The sequence below is a fragment of the Podarcis melisellensis genome, assembly GCF_964234715.1.
Source record: "Podarcis melisellensis genome assembly, chromosome: 2".
In the NCBI taxonomy this organism is placed as follows: Eukaryota; Metazoa; Chordata; class Lepidosauria; order Squamata; family Lacertidae; genus Podarcis; species Podarcis melisellensis.
Window position 1 is genome coordinate 10,219,708 of NC_138529.1, and position 22,980 is coordinate 10,242,687.

At 48.2% G+C, this 22,980-nt stretch overlaps 1 protein-coding gene across 4 annotated transcripts in view; it reads left to right on the forward strand.

The window, feature by feature from the left end:
• The first annotated feature begins 4,913 nt into the window (after positions 1–4,913).
• Positions 4,914–22,980, forward strand: part of LOC309362814 (nuclear receptor subfamily 1 group D member 1-like) — a 53,798-nt gene continuing 35,731 nt past the window's right edge. Inside the window, exons 1-2 of one of the 4 annotated variants that reach the window (XM_081898695.1) lie at positions 4,914–6,278; positions 12,758–12,838. In XM_081898695.1, coding sequence (XP_081754821.1) covers positions 6,212–6,278; positions 12,758–12,838 — 148 coding nt within the window. In that variant the 5' untranslated portion in view covers positions 4,914–6,211. Of the gene's footprint in view, positions 6,279–6,326; positions 6,537–6,761; positions 6,790–12,757; positions 12,839–22,980 lie in introns of those variants that run through there. The other 3 variants (XM_081898698.1, XM_081898696.1, XM_081898697.1) reach the window with 3 other exon arrangements.

Genomic DNA, 22,980 nt, shown 5'->3' on the forward strand with positions numbered 1-22,980 from the left:
CAGGGACCAAGCAACGGGAGCTCACCCCGTCGCGGGGATTCGAACCACCGACCTTCTGATCGGCTCTGTGGTTTAGAGTCCTAGGCGCTGTGGTTTAACCCACAGCGCCACCCGTGTCCCAACAAGGAACTAGGATGGACCTTCTATACAATCGTCTCAAAGCAGTGTGCAATAAAAACAGTCAACACCACAAAAAGCCCAGGAGATCTGTTTAAAACAAAACTTGCTGTTGTTTAGTCGTGTCCAACTCTTTGTGACCCCATGGACCAGAGCATGCCAGGCACTCCTGTCTTCCACTGCCTCCCGCAGTTTGGTCAGACTCATGTTTGTAGCTTTGAGAACACTGTCCAACCATCTCGTCCTCTGTTGTCCCCTTCTCCTTGTGCCCTCCATCTTTCCCAACATCAGGGTCTTTTCCAGGGAGTCTTAACTTCTCATGAGGTGGCCAAAGTATTGGCGCCTCAGCTTCAGGATCTGTCCTTCCAGTGCCATCTCATTTTTGACCACATCCAACTTACCAAGGTTCATGGTTCTTACATTCCAGGTTTGTATGCAATATTTTTCTTTACAGCATTGGACTTTCCTTTCGCATCCAGGCATATCTGCAACTGAGCAACCTTTCGGCTTTGGCCAGGTGCTTCATCAGCTCTGAATCTACATGTACTTGTCCTCTGCTCTTCCTCAGTAACATGTTAGACGCCTTCCGACCTGAGGGGCTCATCTTCCAGTGTCATAACTTTTATATGCCTGTTGTCTTTGTCCATGGAGTTTTCTTGGTAGGGATACTGGAGTGGCTTGCCGGTTCCTCCTCCAGGTGGATCACGTTTGGTCAAAACTCTCCACTATGACCTGTCCATCTTGGGTGCCCTGCTCGGCATAGTTCATAGCTTCTCTGAGTTATTCAAGCCCCTTTGCCACGGCAAGGCAGTGATCCGTGAAGGGGAAAACAAAACTAAAACCCTACAAAGCTCAGTCGGTAGAGCATGAGGCTCTGAGTCTCAGAGCTGTGGATTCAGACCCCATGTTGGGCAAGAAGGTTCTTGCATTTCAGAGCGTTGAACTAGATGACCCTCGTGGTCCCTTGCGGCTCTAGACTTCTATGATTCTATGGTACCCCTTTATCCAGCTAGGAACAAAAATGTCTTCAGTGGTTTCTGGAAAGCACAAATGACAGGCACCTGTCATATCTTGAGAGGAATGCTGTTCCACAGAACAGGACCCGCCGCACTAAAAGTCCTGCTCTGAGTTACTGTGGAGTGAGCTTCTGAGATCTTTGGAACTTGCAGAAGAAATTCTCCTGCAGACCGCAGCAATCTACTGGGTGTGTATGGTGATCTCTTGTGGCTTTCATATATATATATATATATATATATTTCATATATGCAGGTTTTGGTGTCCTCGGGTGTCTTCCCGTGTAAAAGTTGGGGTGTCTAGGCGACGTTTCGACGAGGTCTCACTCGTCATCTTCAGGCTGGTGCTTTCGGCTTCTTGTTACTGGAACAGAGCAGGATCTCAGTGTTTGAGTTCCTATAAATACTGTTGAGGGGGTGTGGTGTATAGCCTCCAATGTTCTGGGCAGAGAGGAAGTTCCCAGGCTAGTGTGCCTTTTCTTCTTTTGTTCCTTAATTACTTGAGGGATATCTTGAGTGATTTCTTGAGTGATATCCTGAGTACCACTTAGGTGGGTCATTAGGTGTGGATTAGTTGCTAAAGTCTTTGTGTCTTGACCTCTTGAACTTTGTGAAGAGTTTTTCTGAGAAGATGGCTGTACTGCACTTAGTTGTGCTCTGGCTTGGCTTCGTGTATAGGGGCGAGCTGTGGTTTTGTGGCCTGTGTCAGCCAGATCTGTGTAGGGATTGCAGGGGGGTGCAGCATCCGGAGGTGCCACCATGGTTTGGCTACTGGATGGTGTCTGTAATTTATCTGTGGAGAGGGTCTGGGTTTGGGTCTGGTGTGGTTGATTGGTGATGGCGTTCTGTGTGCCTCTGGATCTGGTGTCAGTTTTTGTGGGGAGGGCTAATTTCCAGATGTCTGGCAAGCGGGATGTGTCGTCACGCTTGTTCATGTTGTGAGGGTGTTTCTCTATCTCGATGGCTTCCATGATTATTCTCTTGTGGTGATGTTCCATGTTAAAGAGCAATTTGGAATCTGCAAAATTAATTTCGTGTCCTGTTTCTTTCATGTGTTGGAAAAGAGAGGAAGTTTTTTCTTCTTTTTTGACGGCATTCTTGTGTTCTGCGATACGTGCATTTATTCGTCTGTTTGTTTGTCCAATGTACGTGGCTGGGCAGACTTTGCAGGGTATTTCATAGACCCCTTGGTTTTCCAACTGGATTTTGTACAGCCATCTTCTCAGAAAAACTCTTCACAAAGTTCAAGAGGTCAAGACACAAAGACTTTAGCAACTAATCCACACCTAATGACCCACCTAAGTGGTACTCAGGATATCACTCAAGAAATCACTCAAGATATCCCTCAAGTAATTAAGGAACAAAAGAAGAAAAGGCACACTAGCCTGGGAACTTCCTCTCTGCCCAGAACATTGGAGGCTATACACCCCCCCCCTCAACAGTATTTATAGGAACTCAAACACTGAGATCCTGCTCTGTTCCAGTAACAAGAAGCCGAAAGCACCAGCCTGAAGATGACGAGTGAGACCTCGTCGAAACGTCGCCTAGACACCCCAACTTTTACACGGGAAGACACCCGAGGACACCAAAACCTGCATATATATATATATATATATATATGGCTTGTTCAACCCTACATGTCAAAGGATAATAGTAAAGAGAAGAGTGCCTCTGAGCATGTGTAGAGCACCATTCCCCCACTAACTTCTGTAGGATAGTTAGGATAGTTAGGTGTGCCTCATTTGTGCCATCCCCTCAGCAGAAATATTCAGATATATTTCAGATCATTCTATTGATTATCTTGCCAAACCCACACACTCAGTGTATGAGTTATGCAGATACTGGGCACCTTAGAGTGGCTGGGGAAACCCAGCCAGACGGGCAGGGTAATAATAATAATAATAATAATAATAATAATAATAATAATAATAATAATTCTTAGTAGTAGTAGTAGCAGCAGCTGTGGTGCATCTGGCCAGGACTAGGAAGACCCAGGTCCAAATCTGTACTCAGCCATTCAGCTCATTGAGTGACCTTGCAGTAGTCACTTTATCTAACCTATTTCACAGCGTTATAAATGTATGCGTCTTTGATCTCATAAATGCACTTATGTCAGGTCCCATAGGGCTTGGAACTTGCTCAGTCAGAACCCTTTTGATTTATTCACAGCTAAGGTCTTCAAGTTTCCTTAAAGCGAGCCTCAGATTTTAAAGGCTTGACTTGCAAAGGAGGCTTGCTGTGGTCTCCTCTGCCTGTACGGTGAGAGCCCTCAAACATTTATGTCCTGAGCTTTGCCCTCCCTCCACCGCCACTTCCTTAAGCCACCCACTGAGCAGCTCTCCTGAAAATCAGGATAACAGCAGGGGGTGGGGTACAGGATAAAGGATTGCACAAGAAGGGGAGAGAGGCAGGGAAAATGAGTTCAGAGGCAGTGGGCACCTCTCGCCCAGCCAAGTGACCGCACACCCTGCCCCTTTCTCCTGCCATTTAAAAAATGTTTCAAATAGCACAAGGGATTATGGGGTGGGAGGCAGCCAGCCCCTGACCCATGGCCAGCCCTACCATTAAGCACAGTGCAGACTCTGTATACCATTTGCCTGGCCTGCACTCCCTCCCCAAACTTGCTGCCCTCAGGTCGGGTGGAAAATGCTTTGAAAATTGCCACAAATGTACGTTTCCTACTTCGCAACTTAACTTTACCGCACGACCAGAAACAATGAATATATAAGTTTTATATGTCCTTCTTCAGCATCACTTTTTGCCATTTGTTTTTGTGAGGCCAGACTCTGGGAGATGGAGCGAGATGGAGTCTTGTCCCTTCCTTTACCTAGGTAACCAATGAAATGGGTTCAATACATACTGGTATGTGTGTGCTCTTGGCTGCCTGGTGGGGTGTTGTGTTTTGTTTTTAAAAAAGAAGTCCACTATTGGGGCCCCAATATCGAGAGGTTCACAGTACATTAAAACCTATTATTTTGCGCATAAACCAATCCATGGGAGAATGGTTAATAATTGATTGCACTTTCTGTGCAGAGTGCAAGTTGCCATTTTTGGCTCAGGTTAGGCAAGTCAGCAACAAGTTGAGATGAAGCTGAACCAGCAGCAAGAACTCTCCATACTCCGTTTGGGGAATTGAAATGAAATGGAAGCACCATTCTGTGCAGGTGTGTGTATCCTGTTCCCAGGAAATGCCAATTTGCACGTTTCCCAAGAGCGGTTTTTCTTTCTTTTTGGTAAACAACCATGTTGGGAGGCAGATTAAATAGTGTGCTTGATGCCAAAGAGGGATGTGAACAGAGGTGGGCTTGAGGAAGGGCCGGGAACAGGGCATGTCCACAACATTTGGACAGGCAAACTCTAGCTTTTTAACAAGTGTTTTGCTCTCATGTTTGGACAAGTGGAGGACAAATTGAATATGGGAAAAGTGGATTTATTCTTAGGTACGGATAAGCTGTCAGTTCTGCCTATTTCCATGGATGCAAAATTATTTACTGTATTCTTTGCTCTATAAGACTCACTTTTTCCCTCCTAAAAAGTAAGGGGAAATGTGTGTGCGTCTTATGGAGCGAATGCAGGCTGCGCAGCTGTCATAGAAGCCAGAACAACAAGAGGGATTGCTGCTTTCACTGCGCAGCGATCCCTCTTGCTGTTCTGGCTTCTGAGATTCAGAATATTTTTTTTATTGTTTTCCTCCTCCAAAAACTAGGTGCGTCTTGTGGTCTGGTGCGTCTTATAGAGCGAAAAATACGGTACATTCTTAAGAACCATGCACTTGAGTCTAGCTGTCTGGTTCAATAGGAGCCAATATATCAGACAAATGAAACCATACATAACAGCCAGTGTGATACTCTCCTTTGGGTCATACACGCTACATCTGCCGACATTCCCTCTTCCACACAACTGTTAAGAGCTCTGGCCTTTCTCCTCCTCCTTCTCCATCTGGCTACCCTAATCTCCCAAGGAGCAGATTCAACTCTTTGGACGCATGCAATTCTATTATCTACCAAAGCACCTTATCAATAAGTCTCCACCACCTCCATCATTCAGCCTGGACACTGAGGTCCAGCTCCGACGGCCTTCTGGTGGTTCCCTCATTGTGAGAAATGAAGTTACAGGGAACCCGAGGTACAACTGTATATTAAAGCTAAATGACAGAAGACAGGCTTTTGGCGTGGCCCCCCCTGCCGCCCCACCAATGCACTCTCCGTGGTGTGAAGAGCCCCTTGATTTCTGCCTTGTTGTGTTAAGAATCACAGGGCGTCTCTCCTTAAAACCTCTTGCCGCTGTTAAGAGTCCCAGGGCCTCTGTCCCCATGGGGCTCTGGCCTCATCCAGGTACTGGCCATATCTAGAGGAGAGAAAGAGGCAGGTGTTCCTGTTGGCCTCCAACTGCTCTTGCCCATGCTAAGAAGCCTGGCGAGCTGAGAGTCCGCGTGCTGGCTCAGGGCAGCTTTAGGAGCTGGGTGCTCTTGGCCTTAGGGAGCTATAAATATAGCCCCGCTGGCCGCGTCCCGTGGGCCTGCCGGCCTTGTGCATGTCCTGGAATCCTCCCTGAGCAGAGAAGGCCATGGGGCTTTCTCGCTGGGTGCACTTCCCTGAGTCCAGCAGCAGCCGTGCAGAGACACTGTGAGTTGCTCCCAGCCCTGCCCTTCACCTTCTCCTGGCCTGGAGGGTGCCCCCTCCCCTGCCCGCCTTGCTCATGTGTAGCATCGGTTGCTGCCCCCCGCCCTGCCCTATGTGCTGCCCCGGCTGCTTCAGGCCACCCTGCCCCACTTGCTACCCGCCTCCTTGCTGCCCCACCTGCTGCCGCCCCTCCTGCTGCTACTGCCCCCCACCTCCCACCTGCTGCCGCTCGGGGGGCTGCTGCTCCAGCAGCTGCCGGCCCCCGACCCCCTGCTGCCACCCTCGCCCTTCCTGGGGGGGCTTCGGCTGCTGCCCTCCTCCTCCTCCTCCCCCTTGCCCAGGCTGCCGCCCCGCTTCCCGATTCTGCGCCCCGTCTTGCTCGGCCTGCCGCAGGCCTGGGACGCGCCTCAGCACCAAGTGAGCCACCTTTGCCCTCCTTCGGATGCCCGTCTTCTTCGGATGTCGTCGAAAGCCCAGGCCCCCGTGGGAACAGCCCAACTCGGCCGCCTCCTTGCCCAAAACAACAGTAAGTAACCATCCTTTCTGTGACGCCAGCCTCCAGCTTGGCTTGCTGGCATCCCAGAATGCTTTGCTGTGACGGAGGTGGTTTCCATTTTGTGGCCAGGGTGGATGATGAGGTCCTAGTGGCGAATCTTGCACTTCAGAAGCGATCTCCCTCCCTGACCTTCCTAGCTGTAATCCCATCAGATATTAAATCCCCTGAGATCTCTTCACAAAATCCTCAAGGAGGGTCTGGTGGCGGGACAGGCAGCCATATTGGCAGGTGGGGCTCTATTCAGCATCCTGGGTCTTCTTGTGGCTCACGAACCCCAATGGATCCCCTTCCCCTTTGTATCAGTGGCAGGCTTTGGTCATATGGCACCTGGGTGGGTCGGTTGGCATTTGTCTCAAGAGACTATGGAGGAGTGCTCTTTTGGGGGTGAAGTCAGAGGACAAAATTTGGCACACCCCATAAATATTTATTATTTTCACAATGATTCCTTTTGGTACAGTTGCTTTTTCCATGGATCTTCTCAGTGAGTACCCATATAAATATACTGTAGATATTATTATTATTATTATTATTATTATTATTATTATTATTATTATTATTATTTATTATTATATTTGCTATTTTTCTAAAAAAAGAGGTACCAGTGGTGCAATGAATGGCAAGTTCCCGCTGAAAAAAAGGCCCCGGTTATTATTATTTTGCACCCTGTACACGGGAACCGTTCGCACCGCCTTAAATCTGTCGCTGCCATTATGCACCTCAACCTTTTTCTTCCACATAAACCAAAGCACAAAGGCTGTTTTCCCCTCCATGCCTGTGTAAGGGGGCGAACTGGCAAAGTGTATAAGAAGAACTCTGACAAAGCCTCTGTTGTTGTTGATGCTGGGGAGGCGGCGGCAGGGTGTGTGTGTCAAGAGCCCAGTTCCTGTGTTTTGCTCCTATGGGACTTGAGTCAGCAAGCAGATCCAGTGTTCCTGGCCCTTCAGGCCTTACGTAAATAAAAAGACGAGTCCCCCCCCCCCATCAACAACAAGTAGAAAAGGAGCAGCTTTCACAAAGCCCTCCGCTACTCAGTAGGGGCTCTCCTTTAAGTGACAGTTCTGGAGCACAGGACTGTGTGAGCTTCCCAAGAGCAGTGCCCAGCTGACAGTCCGGCACACCGGGTGCACTGATTGCGCTGGGAGATATTATCTCACAAAGAAAGGGCATTTGCCAAATTAGTTAGATGGGGCTGGGGGAGAGGGGGAACCGAGTTATATGGCCGAAGCACAATAGCGGCTTAGGCAACTTTTATCAGCAGGGAAACAACTGTAGAGACAAGGATGGCGCCAGGGAAAGGGGAAGGGTGGGTGGGCGCAGCTTGTGGAGCAATGAGCTATATGTAGGAGGGCCCAGGAAGGGGATTTCGCACAACCTAAAGGAAGATTGCGCAGGCTGAATTGTGGGGAGCGCATGGATGGTGGAGGGCAGGGAGTTTTCTGAAACAGCAGGGAAATGCACAAGGGTGAAAGCAGCTTGTTGTGGGCAAGTGTAAGAGAGTTGGGATATAAGAGATGCCTAGAAAAAAACACACATTTTGTAAGCTGTAGATAATCTCTGCTGTTTCGCCATTAAGTGCTCCAGTTGCTGCAATATCTTTTAAGCATATACCTATTTTGGGATGAATCTTTCCAGAAGGGAACCTTACCGATGCTTTTTGGAGCACATACCGATGCATGTGATGTTGGGGTCCTCCTCGTCTTCTGAGACCTGCAGCCTATTAAATCTTATACGAGACAAATTGTGAGATTTTCTTCTACGTAGGATCTGTGGTGTTAATATGGATCTCCTAAATGTCTCACTTTCATCATACAGTGGTACCTCGGGTTAAGAACTTAATTCGTTCTGGAGGTCCGTTCTTAACCTGAAACTGTCTTAACCTGAAGCACCACTTTAGCTAATGGGGCCTCCTGCTGCCGCAGCGCTGCCGGAGCACAATTTCTGTTCTCATCCTGAAGCAAAGTTCTTAACCTGAAGCATGATTTCTGGGTTAGCGGAGTCTGTAACCTGAAGTGTATGTAACCTGAAACGTATGTAACCTGAGGTACCACTGTATTAATGAACAGTTTGCGGCTGTCTGGGTGCTTGCAGATGGGAGTTTATTGTGGGATTGATGTGCAAAAGTTTTTCACACTGCCCACAAGACATTTGCTCCTCAGCAGAGCACAAACTACTTGGTTGTTGTTTTTTTGGTGGTGCAAATGATATGAGCATGCCTATTTCCACCAGCCGCCACCTAATAATGTATTGACAGAATGTCCAAATTTCAATAACCTGATTCAGTCTCAAGATCTCTACACAGTACATGTGAGTACCTGCTCACATACTTCCTGTAAATATGGACTTCCTCCTCTGGGAATTGCAGGCTTCAATCGATAGATGCATTAAATTTATGAAACACCACACAATATAAAATTTTCTAGATGCTGTACAGAATAAAACATAACAATAAAATCAAAGTAAATTTAAGAAGCAATCAGCATAAAATCCCAAATGTAAAGCCACCATGCTGAGATAGCAAATGCAGCACAGAACTGAAACAGCCATCAAATACACTAAAACCATCAATAACGTGGGTGGCACTGTGGTCTAAACCACTGAGCCTAGGGCTTGCTGATCAGAAGGTTGGTGGTTCGAATCCCTGTGATGGGGTGAGCTCCTGTTGTTTGGTCCCTGCTCCTGCCAACCTAGCAGTTCGGAAGCATGTCAAAGTGCAAGTAGATAAATAGGTACCGCTCTGGCGGGAAGGTAAACGGCGTTTCCGTGCGCTGCTCTGGTTTGCCAGAAGCGGCTTAGTCATGCTGGCCACATGACCCAGAAGCTGTCTGTGGACAAACTCAGCCTATAGAGCGAAATGAGCACCGCAACCCCAGAGTCGTCCGCCACTGGACCTAACGGTCAGGGGTACCTTTACCTTTACCTAATCTTTAAAAGCCTGGGAGAACAGAACCTTCCCTCTCCTAAAAGACAACATTGTGGGCACCAGGTGACTTCCCAAAGAGAGCATTCCATAACCATGGAGCCATCACCGAAAAGGCCCCCTCTCCTACAGATTTCCCCCAGCAAAAAGCAGAATAGAGCTTTTGCACAGTTGCAACCACACAGCCCCATACATCCCCACCCACTCTAGTGGTTTATATCCTGTTATGTCAAAAATTGGGCTTTAAAAAAGGGAGGTGACAGCAATCTTGCATTTGCCACTTCACCCGAGATTGGTTCCAGGTGTAAGAAAATGAGCTGGTTTAGCTTTTATGGGGGGGAGACTATGAAATAAACTATATAGATGGGTGTCAATCATGCACGTAGCCAGGATTTTTGTTGGGGGGGGGCAAGACTTTTGTTAGGGAGGTAGAATTGACATGATTGGTCAGTTAGTTAAGTATTTCTATTGTTTTACTTGATCATAATATCCAGGGTGGGGGACACACGTTACAGGCCAGGGGTGCCAATTTAAATAAAATAAGCCCCGCCCCACATAATCACATTACACCACACACGCACACACCATTTGAATGGCAAGTCCCATCAACTTTCGGAGCCCCTCTCAAATATATATTTTTTTGGGGGGGTGAAGTCACCTAGGAGTTGGCTCCTATGTTACCGTATATGCTTTGAACAGGCAGCAGTTGTCCATTTCCAGCACAGAAATGCAGTGATGGAGCTGAGTAGCTCAGTAGGTTAGAGCATGGCGCCAATATTGCCAATGTTGCAGGTTTGATCCTCCATATGGGACAACTATAATTCCTGCACTGCAGGGGGTTGGACTAGATGAACCACAGGGTCCCTTCCAACTCTGCAATTCTATGATGGGGAAAACAACGCATAGAATTTCTAGCTATACAAGTCGTAGCAGGAGTTTTATAAATCATTTAAAGTGTCAACACAAATAGAAGTTACTAATATTGCATCTGTTGTATAAGGGATTATTATGATGACTGGAACGGAACGCAAGTTAGTAAGATTTTGGAACTCAGAAATAAAGATTTAATCAAACCATCAATTCTAGCAACCGGGGGGGGGGGGGGCGACCTCATTTAAAGTATATAATTTGGTATTTGAACGATTGGTATTAATAATTGTATTATAAATTGATATTGTTATAATGAGGTTTTTTGTTGTTGTTGTTTAGTCGTGTCCGACTCTTCGTGACCCCCTGGACCAGAGCCCTCCTGTCTTCCACTGCCTCCCACAGTTGGTCAAACTCACGCTGGTATCTTCGAGAACACTGTCCAACCATCTCGCCCTCTGTCTTTCCCTTCTCCTTGTGCCTTCCATCTTTCCCAGCATCAGGGTCTTTTCCAGGGAGTCTTCTCTTCTCGTGAGGTGGCCAAAGTATTGGAGCCTCAGCTTCAGGATCTGTCCTTCCAGTGAGCACTCAGGGCTGATTTCCTTAAGAATGGAGAGGTTTGATCTTCTTGCAGTCCATGGGACTCCCAATGAGGCTTTTATTGGATTGTAATTGGGAACTAATAAAAATGATTATCAAAGATAAATGTCGTAGCAGGATTCCCCCCGCCCCTTTCTTTCCCCCCAAGACCTCTCAGCCTTCTTCTAACACGTGTCAGCCTCCTGGGCGCGCGTCCGTGGGAATGGAATCGCGCCAATCTCCATCCCCCCCCCACCTAGCTAACAGCAGCCATTGCTGGTTTCCCCCACGCCACCCGCTCCTCTCCTGTCCTCGCATCGCCCTTTCCCACGTGCGGCGAGCGAGTCACGCTGAGCCGCGCCCCTTGGGACACATGGCTGCCCCTCGCTAAGCCTGCGCCGCCGGGGCGGTTCTGCGTCCGCAGCGCCAGGGGAGATTAGCGCCGCCGCCCCGACCTGCCCGGGGTAGCCCCGAGCGGGAGGCCGAGCAGCCGGAGGGCTCAGCCCGGCCGCGTCCTGCCCTGGCTGGGCTTGCACGCAAGGAGCAGCGGCTTCGCAGACGGGACTCCGGGCGCCGCACGTGCGCTTCTCCGCAGCTGATCGGAGTTGGGGAGGTCGCGCCTCTCGCTGCGGGTGGATCAAGGGAAGAGAGGATTGAGGGCAGCTAAAGCTTAATCTCTCTTTTCCTCCCTCGAGGTCGGGCCGAAGTTTTACAAAAATAAAGCCCCAACCTCGCCAGATTTAAGGGCCGCCTCGGCACCTCAAGCGACCTCCCTTGTTATTGCTTTGTTGTTGTGGTGTTGTTGTTGTTGTCATGAGAGCCATATCCTAGGGGCTGAGATCCCATTTATATTTATATTTAATTTATATTTATATTTATACCCCGCCCTCCCCAGCCAAGACCGGGCTCAGGGCGGCTAACAACCAATAATAAAAACAAGTTGATTAAAATACAATTAAAAAAACAAGTTTAAAATACAACATTAAAACGTTAGGATGCAGCCTCTTCACAGGAGGAGAAAGGAAAAAGAAAGAGGGGTGAGGGAATCTCTGCAAAAACCCTTCTGACCCCCCCATAAAATATTCGAGGGGTCTTCCCACCCCCAAGTTGATGGGCATTGCCATTCAAATGGTGTGTGTGCGCCACATCTTGTGATCGATTATGCAGAGCAGGGCTTACCTGCCCCCCATATTTTATTCATGTTGGCACCCCAGGTGGTTGTGATTAGGAGAAAGGAAACTCCGATCCTAAACCTGCTTTGTAGGATATGTTCAAGAGAAGAAAACGCTAGTAGTAGTAAATCTGGAGTGCAATGGCACCTTGTACACCTCCTTCCAGGAACTCCTGCGGCCAAGCTGGTGTCAAACATATTCTGCTTTCCTTTGGACCACATCAGCGATTGGCAGCCCAGCACTTCCATATAAACTGCCCAGGCTTGTGCCAGGCTGTGCTAACACACACAACAGTTTAACTTCACCCCCGGAGGTGCACTCCATTGTCTCTCAAGACAGACGGATACAACAAAATCATTATTATTATTAATTAAATTTGTGTATTGCCCTTCATCCGTAGATGACGAACAGGAGGTCACTGGGATTAAGGCTGGCTTCCAATTTCCTGCCTGATGTGTGAGGCGAAGTTGAGTGAAGCTCCCATAGCTCTGTTTATTCAGAATAAAGAGATGGGTGTTGGGTACGGAGTGGTCAAAAGCATACAAGCAGAGCTGGCCCAGCTGTTAGGCAGGGTGAGGCCGCTGCCTCAGGTGGCAGAAGCCCTCTACAGGTGCCCTGCCTGCACCATCGGTGCCAATTTTGGGCAAGGTCATATCTATTTGGGACGAGACCAGCACGATCGTGCCTGAAATTGGTGCTGCTGGTACCCAAGGTGGAAAATCCCGCAATCCATTTTCTGGCATTAAACATATTACTACATATTTGTGTTATTAATATTATTTAATCTAACATCAATTTGCCTTTTCATGACACCCAAACCCAGCTTTTAACCAGTTAGTGAGACAGTATTTCCCCTTGCAGAAGCGTTGCTGTCAATGTGCTGATGACAGCTCTACTTCTCCTTTATACTGCAGGTGAGGCAGTAAATGTGTTAGACCAGCATCTAGCCTCTGTAATGGACTGGATGAGAGCCAAGAAACCGAAGCTCAACCCAGGTAAGACCCTGAGGCACTGTCACTGGATGGTTCCCTGTTCTGGGCAGGGTTGCATTCTGCCTAAAGGATGCTTGTTTTAAATTATTGTATGTGTATGTCTTTTACAACTGCAAGTCTCTTTGAGGCATTTTACGTAGAAGATGGACCATGCACATGACAATAACATAGATTGCTGGGAAGTAAGTCTCATTGGTATCAACCAGATTTACTCCCAGGTCAGTATGATTGCAGTTATACAGCCACATTTATGCTGAACAAGTCCCATGTTGTTCAGCAGGATTTACTCCTGAGTAAGGGTGCGGGTGGCACTGTGGGTTAAACCACAGAGCCTAGGACTTGCCAATCAGAAGGTCGGCAGTTCGAATCCCCGTGACGGGGTGCGCTCCCGTTGCTCGGTCCCTGCTCCTGCCAACCTGGCAGTTCGAAAGCACATCAAAAGTGCAAGTAGATAAATAGGTACCACTCCGGCGGGAAGGTAAACCCACCGTGCGCTGCTCTGCATTTCCGTGCGCTGCTCTGGTTTGCCAGAAGCAGCTTCGTCATGCTGGCCACATGACCCGGAAGCTATACGTCGGCTCCCTCGGCCAATAAAGCGAGATGAATGCTGCAACCCCAGAGTCGGCCACGACTGGACCTAATGGTCAGGGGTCCCTTTACCTTTACCTTTAAGGATGCCTCAAATGACAGCCCTCACATAATTAATAATAATAATAATAATAATAATAATAATAATAAGTTAAAATTTCTAAGCATTGCAAAGAGATTAACAGATAAAACAAAGCTTGCCTGCAGGCTGACAATCTAATGGATATGCTACAAAAGGAAAAAGGGCTGAGGAGGGTAGAGGAAAGCAAACATTGGAGCCGTGCTCTTTTCTGACAAGAAGCACATATTCTGCGGCTGCTCCTTCTCTTGCTTGGATGAGGCAAAATGATCTTCGCCTTGTTCTTCCTGGAGCCCCACAGCTTCCACAACCCTCTTGTTGATGGATTTGGCTGAGCTGTGACCTCTGTTTGCTCCTGTTCTTTATTTTTAAACTCATCCACAGAGCATGTAACAAGTCGCGTAACAAAACATTGCATCTCCTTTTGTCTATATCTGAAAGGACGGTGACTCTTTGCCTTCTACTTATTTAGCCAAACGTAATGGTTCCATGCAGGAATCTGGGTCACCCAGAGAGGTGGGGGTGGGGAGTGGAAGGGAAGCAGAGAGTTAGGGTTTCTGGGCCACCTACGTGTGTGTGGTACTGTTTTTTTCTGAACTGCCACAAACAGCAAGTAGGGGCTCAGCTGGTTCTGGGTTGCCATTTATCAACTGCTCAATCCCTTCTTTTCTTCCCTGGGATCCTTCAAAGTCCGCGAAGGTTTCTTTTTAGATGAATTGCTGTCTGGCAAGACAGCCAGGGGAGGCCTTGAACAACACATAATCATACAAACTTCTAATAGCTTCTGCGTTAAAACTGGTGACACACTTTACTCTTGCATCCCGAAAAGGCTTATGTAAGAGGAGAACTTCTTGGCAAAGGGGACCAGCTCTTGGACAGTGTTGAAGTAAATCCTTGTGCAAGTGCAATGGGACTTTCACCCTCTTTCCTCCTTCCCCTTGCACACGCTGTCTCCAGATCTGCTCCATAGAGGCGGGGGTAAACCCAGAACAGATTTAGGGGGTGCCTGGGAGAACAAGGGGTGCTGTTGAACAAGCAGAAATCATTTTGCTGAAGCAACGCTAGCTTTAGTGATACATTGCACACCATCCCTTATGTAGCTGCATGGATCATTGTTCCGGACTCAGAAAGAGCATGATAGCAAAGGCTTCTGAGACCCCGAGACCCTGGAGAGCTGCTGCCAATCAGAGTAGGCAATACTGGGCTGGATGGACAAAAAGCCTGACGTGGGATAAGGAAGCTTCCTTATTTTGCTTTAGGTGTCCCTGCTGATTGGCATGCCTAGAACAGCAACTCACACAGAGATCAAACAGAGAACAGTTTGTATCCTCTGAGCGTATGTAATTCTGCTGCGGCTCTTGTAGTGGGTGCAATGGGATGTTTCATGGGCGGAAGAGACAGCGATTCTGCAGACTGAAGCAGTCGAGTGGGCACATATGGCAATCTCGCAAGTAAACTGGTCCCTAGTTGTTAAGGGCTTTATATACTAATGGGACGCAGGTGGCGCTGTGGGTTAAACCACAGAGCCTAGGGCTTGCCGATCAGAAGGTTAGTGGTTCGAATCCCCGCAACGAGGTGAGCTCCCATTGCTCGGTCCCTGCTCCTGCCAACTTAGCCGTTTGAAAGCACGTCAAAGTGCAAGTAGATAAATAGGTACCGCTCCGGTGGGAAGGTAAACGGCATTTCCGTGCGCTGCTCTGGTTCGCCAGAAGCGGCTTAGTCAAGCTGGCCACACGACCCGGAATCTGTACGCTGGCTCCCTTGGCCAATAAAGCGAGATGAGCGCTGCAACCCAACCAGTCAGCCCCCCCTCTGCAAGTTTTAATAAGCTAGGAGGAACATGGCTTATTAAAGGCATGTGGCCAGATATATTGCTACCAAGCAGCTGATTGCACAAGGTGAAACTGATCCCACAATGCAACTTGATAATGGCACTGGATGCTTCAGCTGGAGCTGCGACAAGTGCAGAGTCCAGATCACCCAAGTCAAGCGACCTTCCCCTCTAAGTTGGTTACAGCAGATATTTGAAAGCTGCAGAGGTCCCTCCCCCACTGTAACCTCTGAGCCCATAGCTGTCAAGTGTCCCTTATTTGAAGGGACAGTCCCTTATTCCAGCGCCATGTCCTGCTGCTGTCCCTTATTGATGGATGTCCCTCAAATGATGTCCCTTAAATTTCAAAGGAAGCAGCTCCTCTCCCTCCCTCCCTGCCGGCCAGGGAGGAGGGAGGCTCCAACTGTGTTGCTTGGCTGTATTGCTCACTCAATAAGAAGTCTAAGAACGACTGGGGGGTGGAGCTTGCATGCCTTGTGTGTGGCTAGTTAATGCAAGCTGAGGTGGTTTTTGAATGCTGGACGCCATTTTGTTGCACGTGCTGCTGCAAACTTTGCAGTGCAAAGCCAGGCTGGGGAGCCATCTTAAGTTGAGGCTGCATAGGCCTTGTGGTGCATGTGATTCAGATTCTATTTAGTTGAACCTCCGGTTACAAAGTTGGTTGGACAATGTTCTCGAAGCTACCATTACGAGTTTGACCAGACTGCAGGAGGACAGGAAGACTGGAGTGCCTGGAACAGGTGAGGCTGCAGGTCCCTTATTTTGGCTGCTGGTCCCTTATTTTCAAATCTGTAAGTTGTCAGCTATGTCTGAGCCATCCCAAATAACTCCACTGGCTGGCTACCAGAGGATGCAAGTTGCAAATTGAGCCTTCTTTGCAGCCACACGGTAGGCAGATTATGTGCTCCAACCCGTGTTTGGTCGGCTTCGGAGCAAAACTGAGACTTCTCCATTGGAGAAGCATCCATGTGCCGTCTTCTGTGCATGTACAATACCTAGAGATGGTTTGTGACCGCACAGTGCTACGCAGTTCTCCTGCACAAGCCCCATCAGAATGTAAGCCATGGCTGTTTTTCTCTTCCATTCATCAAATCCCTTTATAAAGCTATCAGACTTGGTGGCGGTCAAATCTGATTGCATCCACTTTGCTGAAATGAATGGGAGGCCTCCCGTTTTCTTAACCGCTTCTATTCATGGGGATTGGGCAGGAGGGCTTCCCTGAGAACTGTGACCGATCAGATCTGGATCTCCCACTCTGCCATGGGCACTGCTGCTTCAACTCGCTGCGTAGTAGGACCTTCTCTGCTCTTACGGTCTTCAGGATGCCTGGCATGGTCCTGTCCTAAACCTTCACACACTTCTTCTGTGCTATAGAAAGACTTCCCCCCCCCAGCAAGGCCATTGACTGATATTTTTCTGGCGCAACGCTTGATCAAATGTTCACATCGGGACCCAGAACACAAATTCTATTTTTCAGAGCAGAACAAACTTTTAGGAGAAAAAGACTTGAGTAAATTAAATTGTCAGCTTCCCGTTCCAGCTCTCTAATTTCGGGTCCCCCCCCCCACCTTCTGCCTCACTTTTTAAACCTTTGTCATGGCAGTATGTTAATGGTTCACTGCACTGTCCCAGTTTCTCTCTGTGTTTTTTTAACATCCTATTAATAGCGGTTGTCCCAGTTTCATATTCAGCAGGGGCTTTCTCTGCGCCCTGGTATATAACTTCCTGGCTCACAAATCTCTGTTTTTAACCAATTCATCCGTTGCAAACATTGATTCCTGCATTTTAAAAATAATACATTATTTTTTTGTATTTAGGCATTAGTTGCTTTGTACTACAGGCTTGAGCTGTCATTCTAACTTCCAGACCGATAACTCAGTTGGTAGAGTATTGGACTCTTAATTTCAGGGCTGTGGGTTCAAGCCCCACATGGGGCAAAAAAGATTCCTGCATTAGAATCATAGAATCATAGAGTTGGAAGAGACCACAAGGGCCATTGAGTCCAACCCCCTGCCAAGCAGGAAACGCCATCAGAGCACTCCTGACATATGGTTATCAAGCCTCTGCTTAAATACCTCCAAAGAAGGAGACTCCACCACACTCCTGGGCAGCAAATTCCACTGTCGAACAGCTCTTACTGTCAGGAAGTTCTTCCTAATGTTTACGTGGAATCTTCTTTCTTGTAGTTTGGAACCATTGCTCCATGTCCGCTTCTCTGGAGCAGCAGAAAACAACCTTTCTCCCTCCTCTATCTGACATCCTTTTATATATTTGAACATGGCTATCATATCACCCCTTAACCTCCTCTTCTCCAGGCTAAACATGCCCAGCTCCCTTAGCCGTTCCTCATAAGGCATCGTTTCCAGGCCTTTGACCATTTTGGTTGCCCTCCTCTGGACACGTTCCAGTTTGTCAGTGTCCTTCTTGAACTGTGGTGCCCAGAACTGGACACAGTACTCCAGGTGAGGTCTGACCAGAGCAGAATACAGTGGCACTATTACTTCCCTTGATCTAGATGCTATACTCCTATTGATGCAGCCCAGAATTGCATTGGCTTTTTTAGCTGCCGCGTCACACTGTTGGCTCATGTCAAGTTTGTGGTCAACCAAGACTCCTAGATCCTTTTCACAACTGCTCTCAAGCCAGGTGTCACCCATCTTGTATTTGTGCCTCTCGTCTTTTTGCCCAAGTGCAATACTTTACATTTCTCCCTGTTAAAATTCATTTTGTTTGTTTTGGCCCAGTTCTCTAATCTGTCAAGGTCGTTTTGAAGTGTGATCCTGTCCTCTGGGGTGTTAGCCACCCCTCCCAGTTTGGTGTCATCTGCAAATTTGATCAGGATGCCCTCGAGTCCATCATCCAAGTCGTTGATAAAGATGTTGAATAAGACCGGGCCCAAGACAGAACCCTGTGGCACCCCACTAGTCACTCTTCTCCAGGATGAAGAGGAACCATTGATGAGCACCCTTTGGGTTCGGTCAGTCAGCCAGTTACAAATCCACTGAGTGGTAGCATAGTCAAGACCGCATTTTACCAGCTTCTTTACAAGAATATCATGGGGCACCTTGTCAAATGCCTTGCTGAAATCAAGGAAGGCTACGTCCACTGCGTTCCCTTCATCTACCAGGGTTGTAATTCTGTCAAAAAACGAGATCAGGTTAGTCTGACACGACTTATTTTTCAGAAATCCATGCTGACTATTGGTGATCACAACATTCCTTTCTAGGGAATTGCAGGGAGTGGATGACCAAACTCTGCAGTTCTATGATCCTATCTCCAAGAGTTTTATCTTAAGATAGTACTGTATTACAATACAGTCATACCTCGGGTTACAGCCGCTTCAGGTTGTGTTTTTTTGGGTAACGGACTGACGAAACCCGGAAGTACTGGAATGAGTTACTTCCGGGTTTCGGCGGTCACACATGCGCAGAAACACTAAATCACACTTTGCGCATGCGCAGAAGCTTTGAATCGCAACCCGCGCATGCGCAGACACAGGTTGCGAATGCTGCGGGTTGCGAATGTGCATCCGGCACGGATCACGTTCACAACCCGAGCGTCCACTGTACAGTGGTACCTCAGGGTAAGAACTTAATTCGTTCCGGAGGTCTGTTCTTAACCTGAAACCATTCTTAACCTGAGGTACCACTTTAGCTAATGGGGCCTCCCGCCACCACGCCATTTCTGTTCTCATCCTGAAGCAAAGTTCTTAACCCAAGGTACTATTTCTGGGTTAGCGGAGTTTGTAACCTGAAGCGTATGTAACCCAAGATACCACTGTGTTAGCAGTAGCAGTGAAGGGAACAAAGACACATGCAAAGAGAGAGAAAGATAGACTGAGCAATTAGTGGTGATGACAATATGGAATCTTTAGGTTCAGGGTCTATATGTGTCTTAGTATTGGCCACATCTGCACCTTGCATTTAAAGCCATATCACACCACTTCAAGCAATCATGGCTTCCTCCAAAGGATGATGGGAAATGTAGTTTGCTGAGGGGGGACTCCTTGTTCCTTCACAGAGCCACAGTTCCCAGAGCTCCATGGGAAGAGGGCTGGACTGTTAAACTGCTTTAATAGTTGTGGGCTTGCAAGAGGAATAGGGTTCTTCTAACAACTCTCAACATGCTTAACAAACTACAGTTCCCAGGATTCTTTGGGAGAAACCATGACTTGTAAAAGCGGAACATTACTGCTTCAACTGTAAGATGCAGGTGGAGTCATAGTTGTGGGGGGCAATAACAGCAAAGGAGGGCTAGTTCAACCCAGTCAGATGGGTGGGGTACAAATAATAAACTATTATTATAAATTATTATTATTAATCTATGCCCTTTTTGTGGGTTTTCATAGGCATCTGGATGGCCACTGTGAAAACAATGCAGGACGAGATAGGCCTTTGGGCTGTTCTTACATCTTACTGCTCTGATTTGATTTATTTCAGTAAGCTTTAAGCATAGCCAGATTTCATAAGATGATCCCATCCGTGTTCTACATACAATTCCTAAAACAGTTCCTCCAGTTGAGACAATTTAGGTAAAGGTAAAGGGACCCCTGGCCATTAGGTCCAGTTGTGGCCGACTCTGGAGTTGTGGTGCTCATCTCGCTTTACTGGCCGAGGAAGCCGGCGTACAGCTTCCGGGTCATGTGGCCAGCATGACTAAGCCGCTTCTGGCGAACCAGAGCAGTGCATGGAAACGCCATTTACCTTCCTGCCGGAGCAGTACCTATTTGTCTACTTGCACTTTGACATGCTTTCGAACTGCTAGGTTGGCAGGAGCAGGGACCAAGCAACAGGAGCTCACCCTGTCACGGGGATTCGAACCGCCCACCTTCTGATCGGCAAGCCCTAGTCTTTGTGGTTTAACCCACAGCGCCACCCATGTCCCTTGAGACAATTTAAAGAGGCCCAAATTGTGGATTCTCAAAACCGTCTGCGCATGATGAATGCATCTTAGAAGCGATCAAAGTATTTCATGCTTGAAATGGCATTGACACAAGCACCAGGGTTAAGCAGATGTAGGGCGATTTTAATTTCTGTGGTGCATAATTTGGCAGTTTGTGGCTTTTTAAATGGTTGGGCCCATAGTGTGGTTTGCACAGAGGCAGCCCCAAGTTTTTGTGGCCACACCATTTCCAGGTATGGCTGGCAAGATCCTCGCACAGCCCCTGGCAGTCAGAGCTAGATGAAACATTTGTCTGACTCAGACAGATGCCTATGTTCCACCCTGAGCTCTTGAGAAACTCAGTGAACTCTCTCAGTCCTGGAACTCCCAATTTGAGTGGCTCACAGTTGCTTAAAGCTGCAGCCCTTGACACGTCTATTCCAAAGTAAGTTTAACTTTGATTTTCACTGTGGAATTTACTCCCAGGTAAGTGAGCCCAGGGTTGCAGCCTGCCTCGCTCTCTGTAGTCACTAGTCACTAGGCTATAGCACTCTGTGGTCACTAGTTGTCAGGGGAAACCACCTGTACACTGATTATGGCATCACAGAGATAAACAGCTATCTTCAGAACTTTGGCAGGATTTACAATATGGTGACCATGAGGCAACCAAAGTCAGGCACTTTTAAGGCCCCAGTGATTTCAAGGGCAGATTCTCTCAGTAAAACAAAAGGGGCAAGAAAGTCCTCTAATCTTATAATTATTCAACCTTGGGTCCCTAGGTGTTGTTGGACTACAACTCCCATCACCCCTGACCAATGGGCCAAGCCGGCTGGGAACGATGGGCGCTGTAGTCCAACACCATCTGGGGAGCTCACTGATTGCAGCACTTTTAACCAGCTGCGGTTCAGAAATTCTGGTCACAGGCAGGGCCTTGCAGAGGCCCGGGCCAGGTAGATAATGTGCCTCCCCTTTTTTTACCCTGGGGATAACTGAAGTCTTATAAATAAGTAAGTATATAAATAATTTTCACAAAAGTTATGCTGACAAATAATTTTATTTCAAGGCTTGAACTGTATCTGCATATAAAGACAAAATGATTGTGAATATGCTGACCGAGACCCCCTTTGGAATCGGAGGCCCGGGCCAAGTGGCCCATATGGCCCGCCCCTCTGTCTGGGCCTGGTCACAGGTAGAAATCGAAGGTTGGCAGTTCGAATCCCCGCGACAGGGTGAGCTCCCGTTGCTCGGTCCCTGTTCCTGCCAACCTAGCAGTTCGAAAGCACGTCAAGTGCAAGTAGATAAATAGGTATTGCTCTGGCGGGAAGGTAAACGGTGTTTCCGTGCGCTGCTCTGGTTTGCCAGAAGCAGCTTAGTCATGCTGGCCACATGACCCGGAAGCTGTACGCCAGCTCCCTTGGCCAATAAAGCGAGATGAGCGCCGCAACTCCAGTCTGCCACGACTGGACCTAATGGTCCCTTTACCTTTACCTAAATTGTCTCAACTGGAGGAACTGTTTTAGGAATTGTATGTAGAACACAGATGGGATCATCTTATGAAATCTGGCTATGCTTAAAGCTTACTGAAATAAATCAGAGCAATAAGATGTAAGAACAGCCCAAAGGCCTATCTCGTCCCGCATTCTGTTTTCACAGTGGCCATCCAGATGCTTATGACAAACCCACAAAAAGGGCATAGATTAATAATAATAATTTATAATAGTAGTTTATTATTTGTACCCCGCCCATCTGACTGGGTTAAACTAGGCCTCCTTTGCTGCTGTTGTTCCGCTTTTACAAGTCATGGTTTCTCCCAAAGAATCCTGGGAACTGTAGTTTGATAAGCATGTTGAGAGTCCTTAAAAAGGTAAAGGGACCCCTGACCATTAGGGCCAGTCGACTCTGGGGTTGTGGCGCTCATCTTGCTTTATTGGCCGAGGGAGCCTGCGTACAGCTTCTGGGTCATGTGGCCAGCGAACGAGAGCTGGGTCATGTGGCCAGCGAACGGAAATGCCATTTACCTTCCCTCCAGAGTGGTACCTATTTATCTACTTGCACTTTGACATGCTTTCGAACTGCTAGGTTGGCAGGAGCAAGGACCGAGCAACGGGAGCTCACCCCGTCACGGGGATTCGAAACACCAACCTTCTGATCGCCAAGCCCTAGGCTCTGTGGTTTAACCCACAGCGCCACCCGCGTCCCTTGAGAGTTGTTAGGAGAACCCTATTCCCCTTGCAAAGCCACAATTCTTAAAGTGGCTTAACAGTCCAGCCCTCTTCCCATGGAGCTCTGGGAACTGTGAAGGGACAAGGAGTCCTCTCTCACCCTTTACCTTAGTATGCCACTTTTTATTTTATTGAACCACCACGAAGAAAACAGTGCTTCTGAGCAAACCGAGAATGCCCCAGCTCCACCTCTGGCTAATCGCCACCCCATTCTCCCGCTTCCCCAAGTCATCCTCGCCCCCCGGGGATCTGGAGCGGCAGCTTGGCTCCCTTCTGGGGCAAATCAGGACGTGACCCCTTTCTCCGCTGACAATAAGCTGGGAACTGCCGCTTGCCTGTGTCCCAGATGGGCCCGTGCCAGTGGCGGGTGGGTGCGGGGGACGCGATCGGTGGGTGGGTGCGTGCATGGGGGGGGCGCTCTCTCCCCCTCCCCCAATCTGGGGTGCTGCTGCTGCAATGTGTGTGTGAAGCGAGGCCGAGCTCTCCTTCCTCTCCCTCCGCCTTGCTGCCCATGTGCGGCCGCGGGAGCTGATGTCATCGCTTG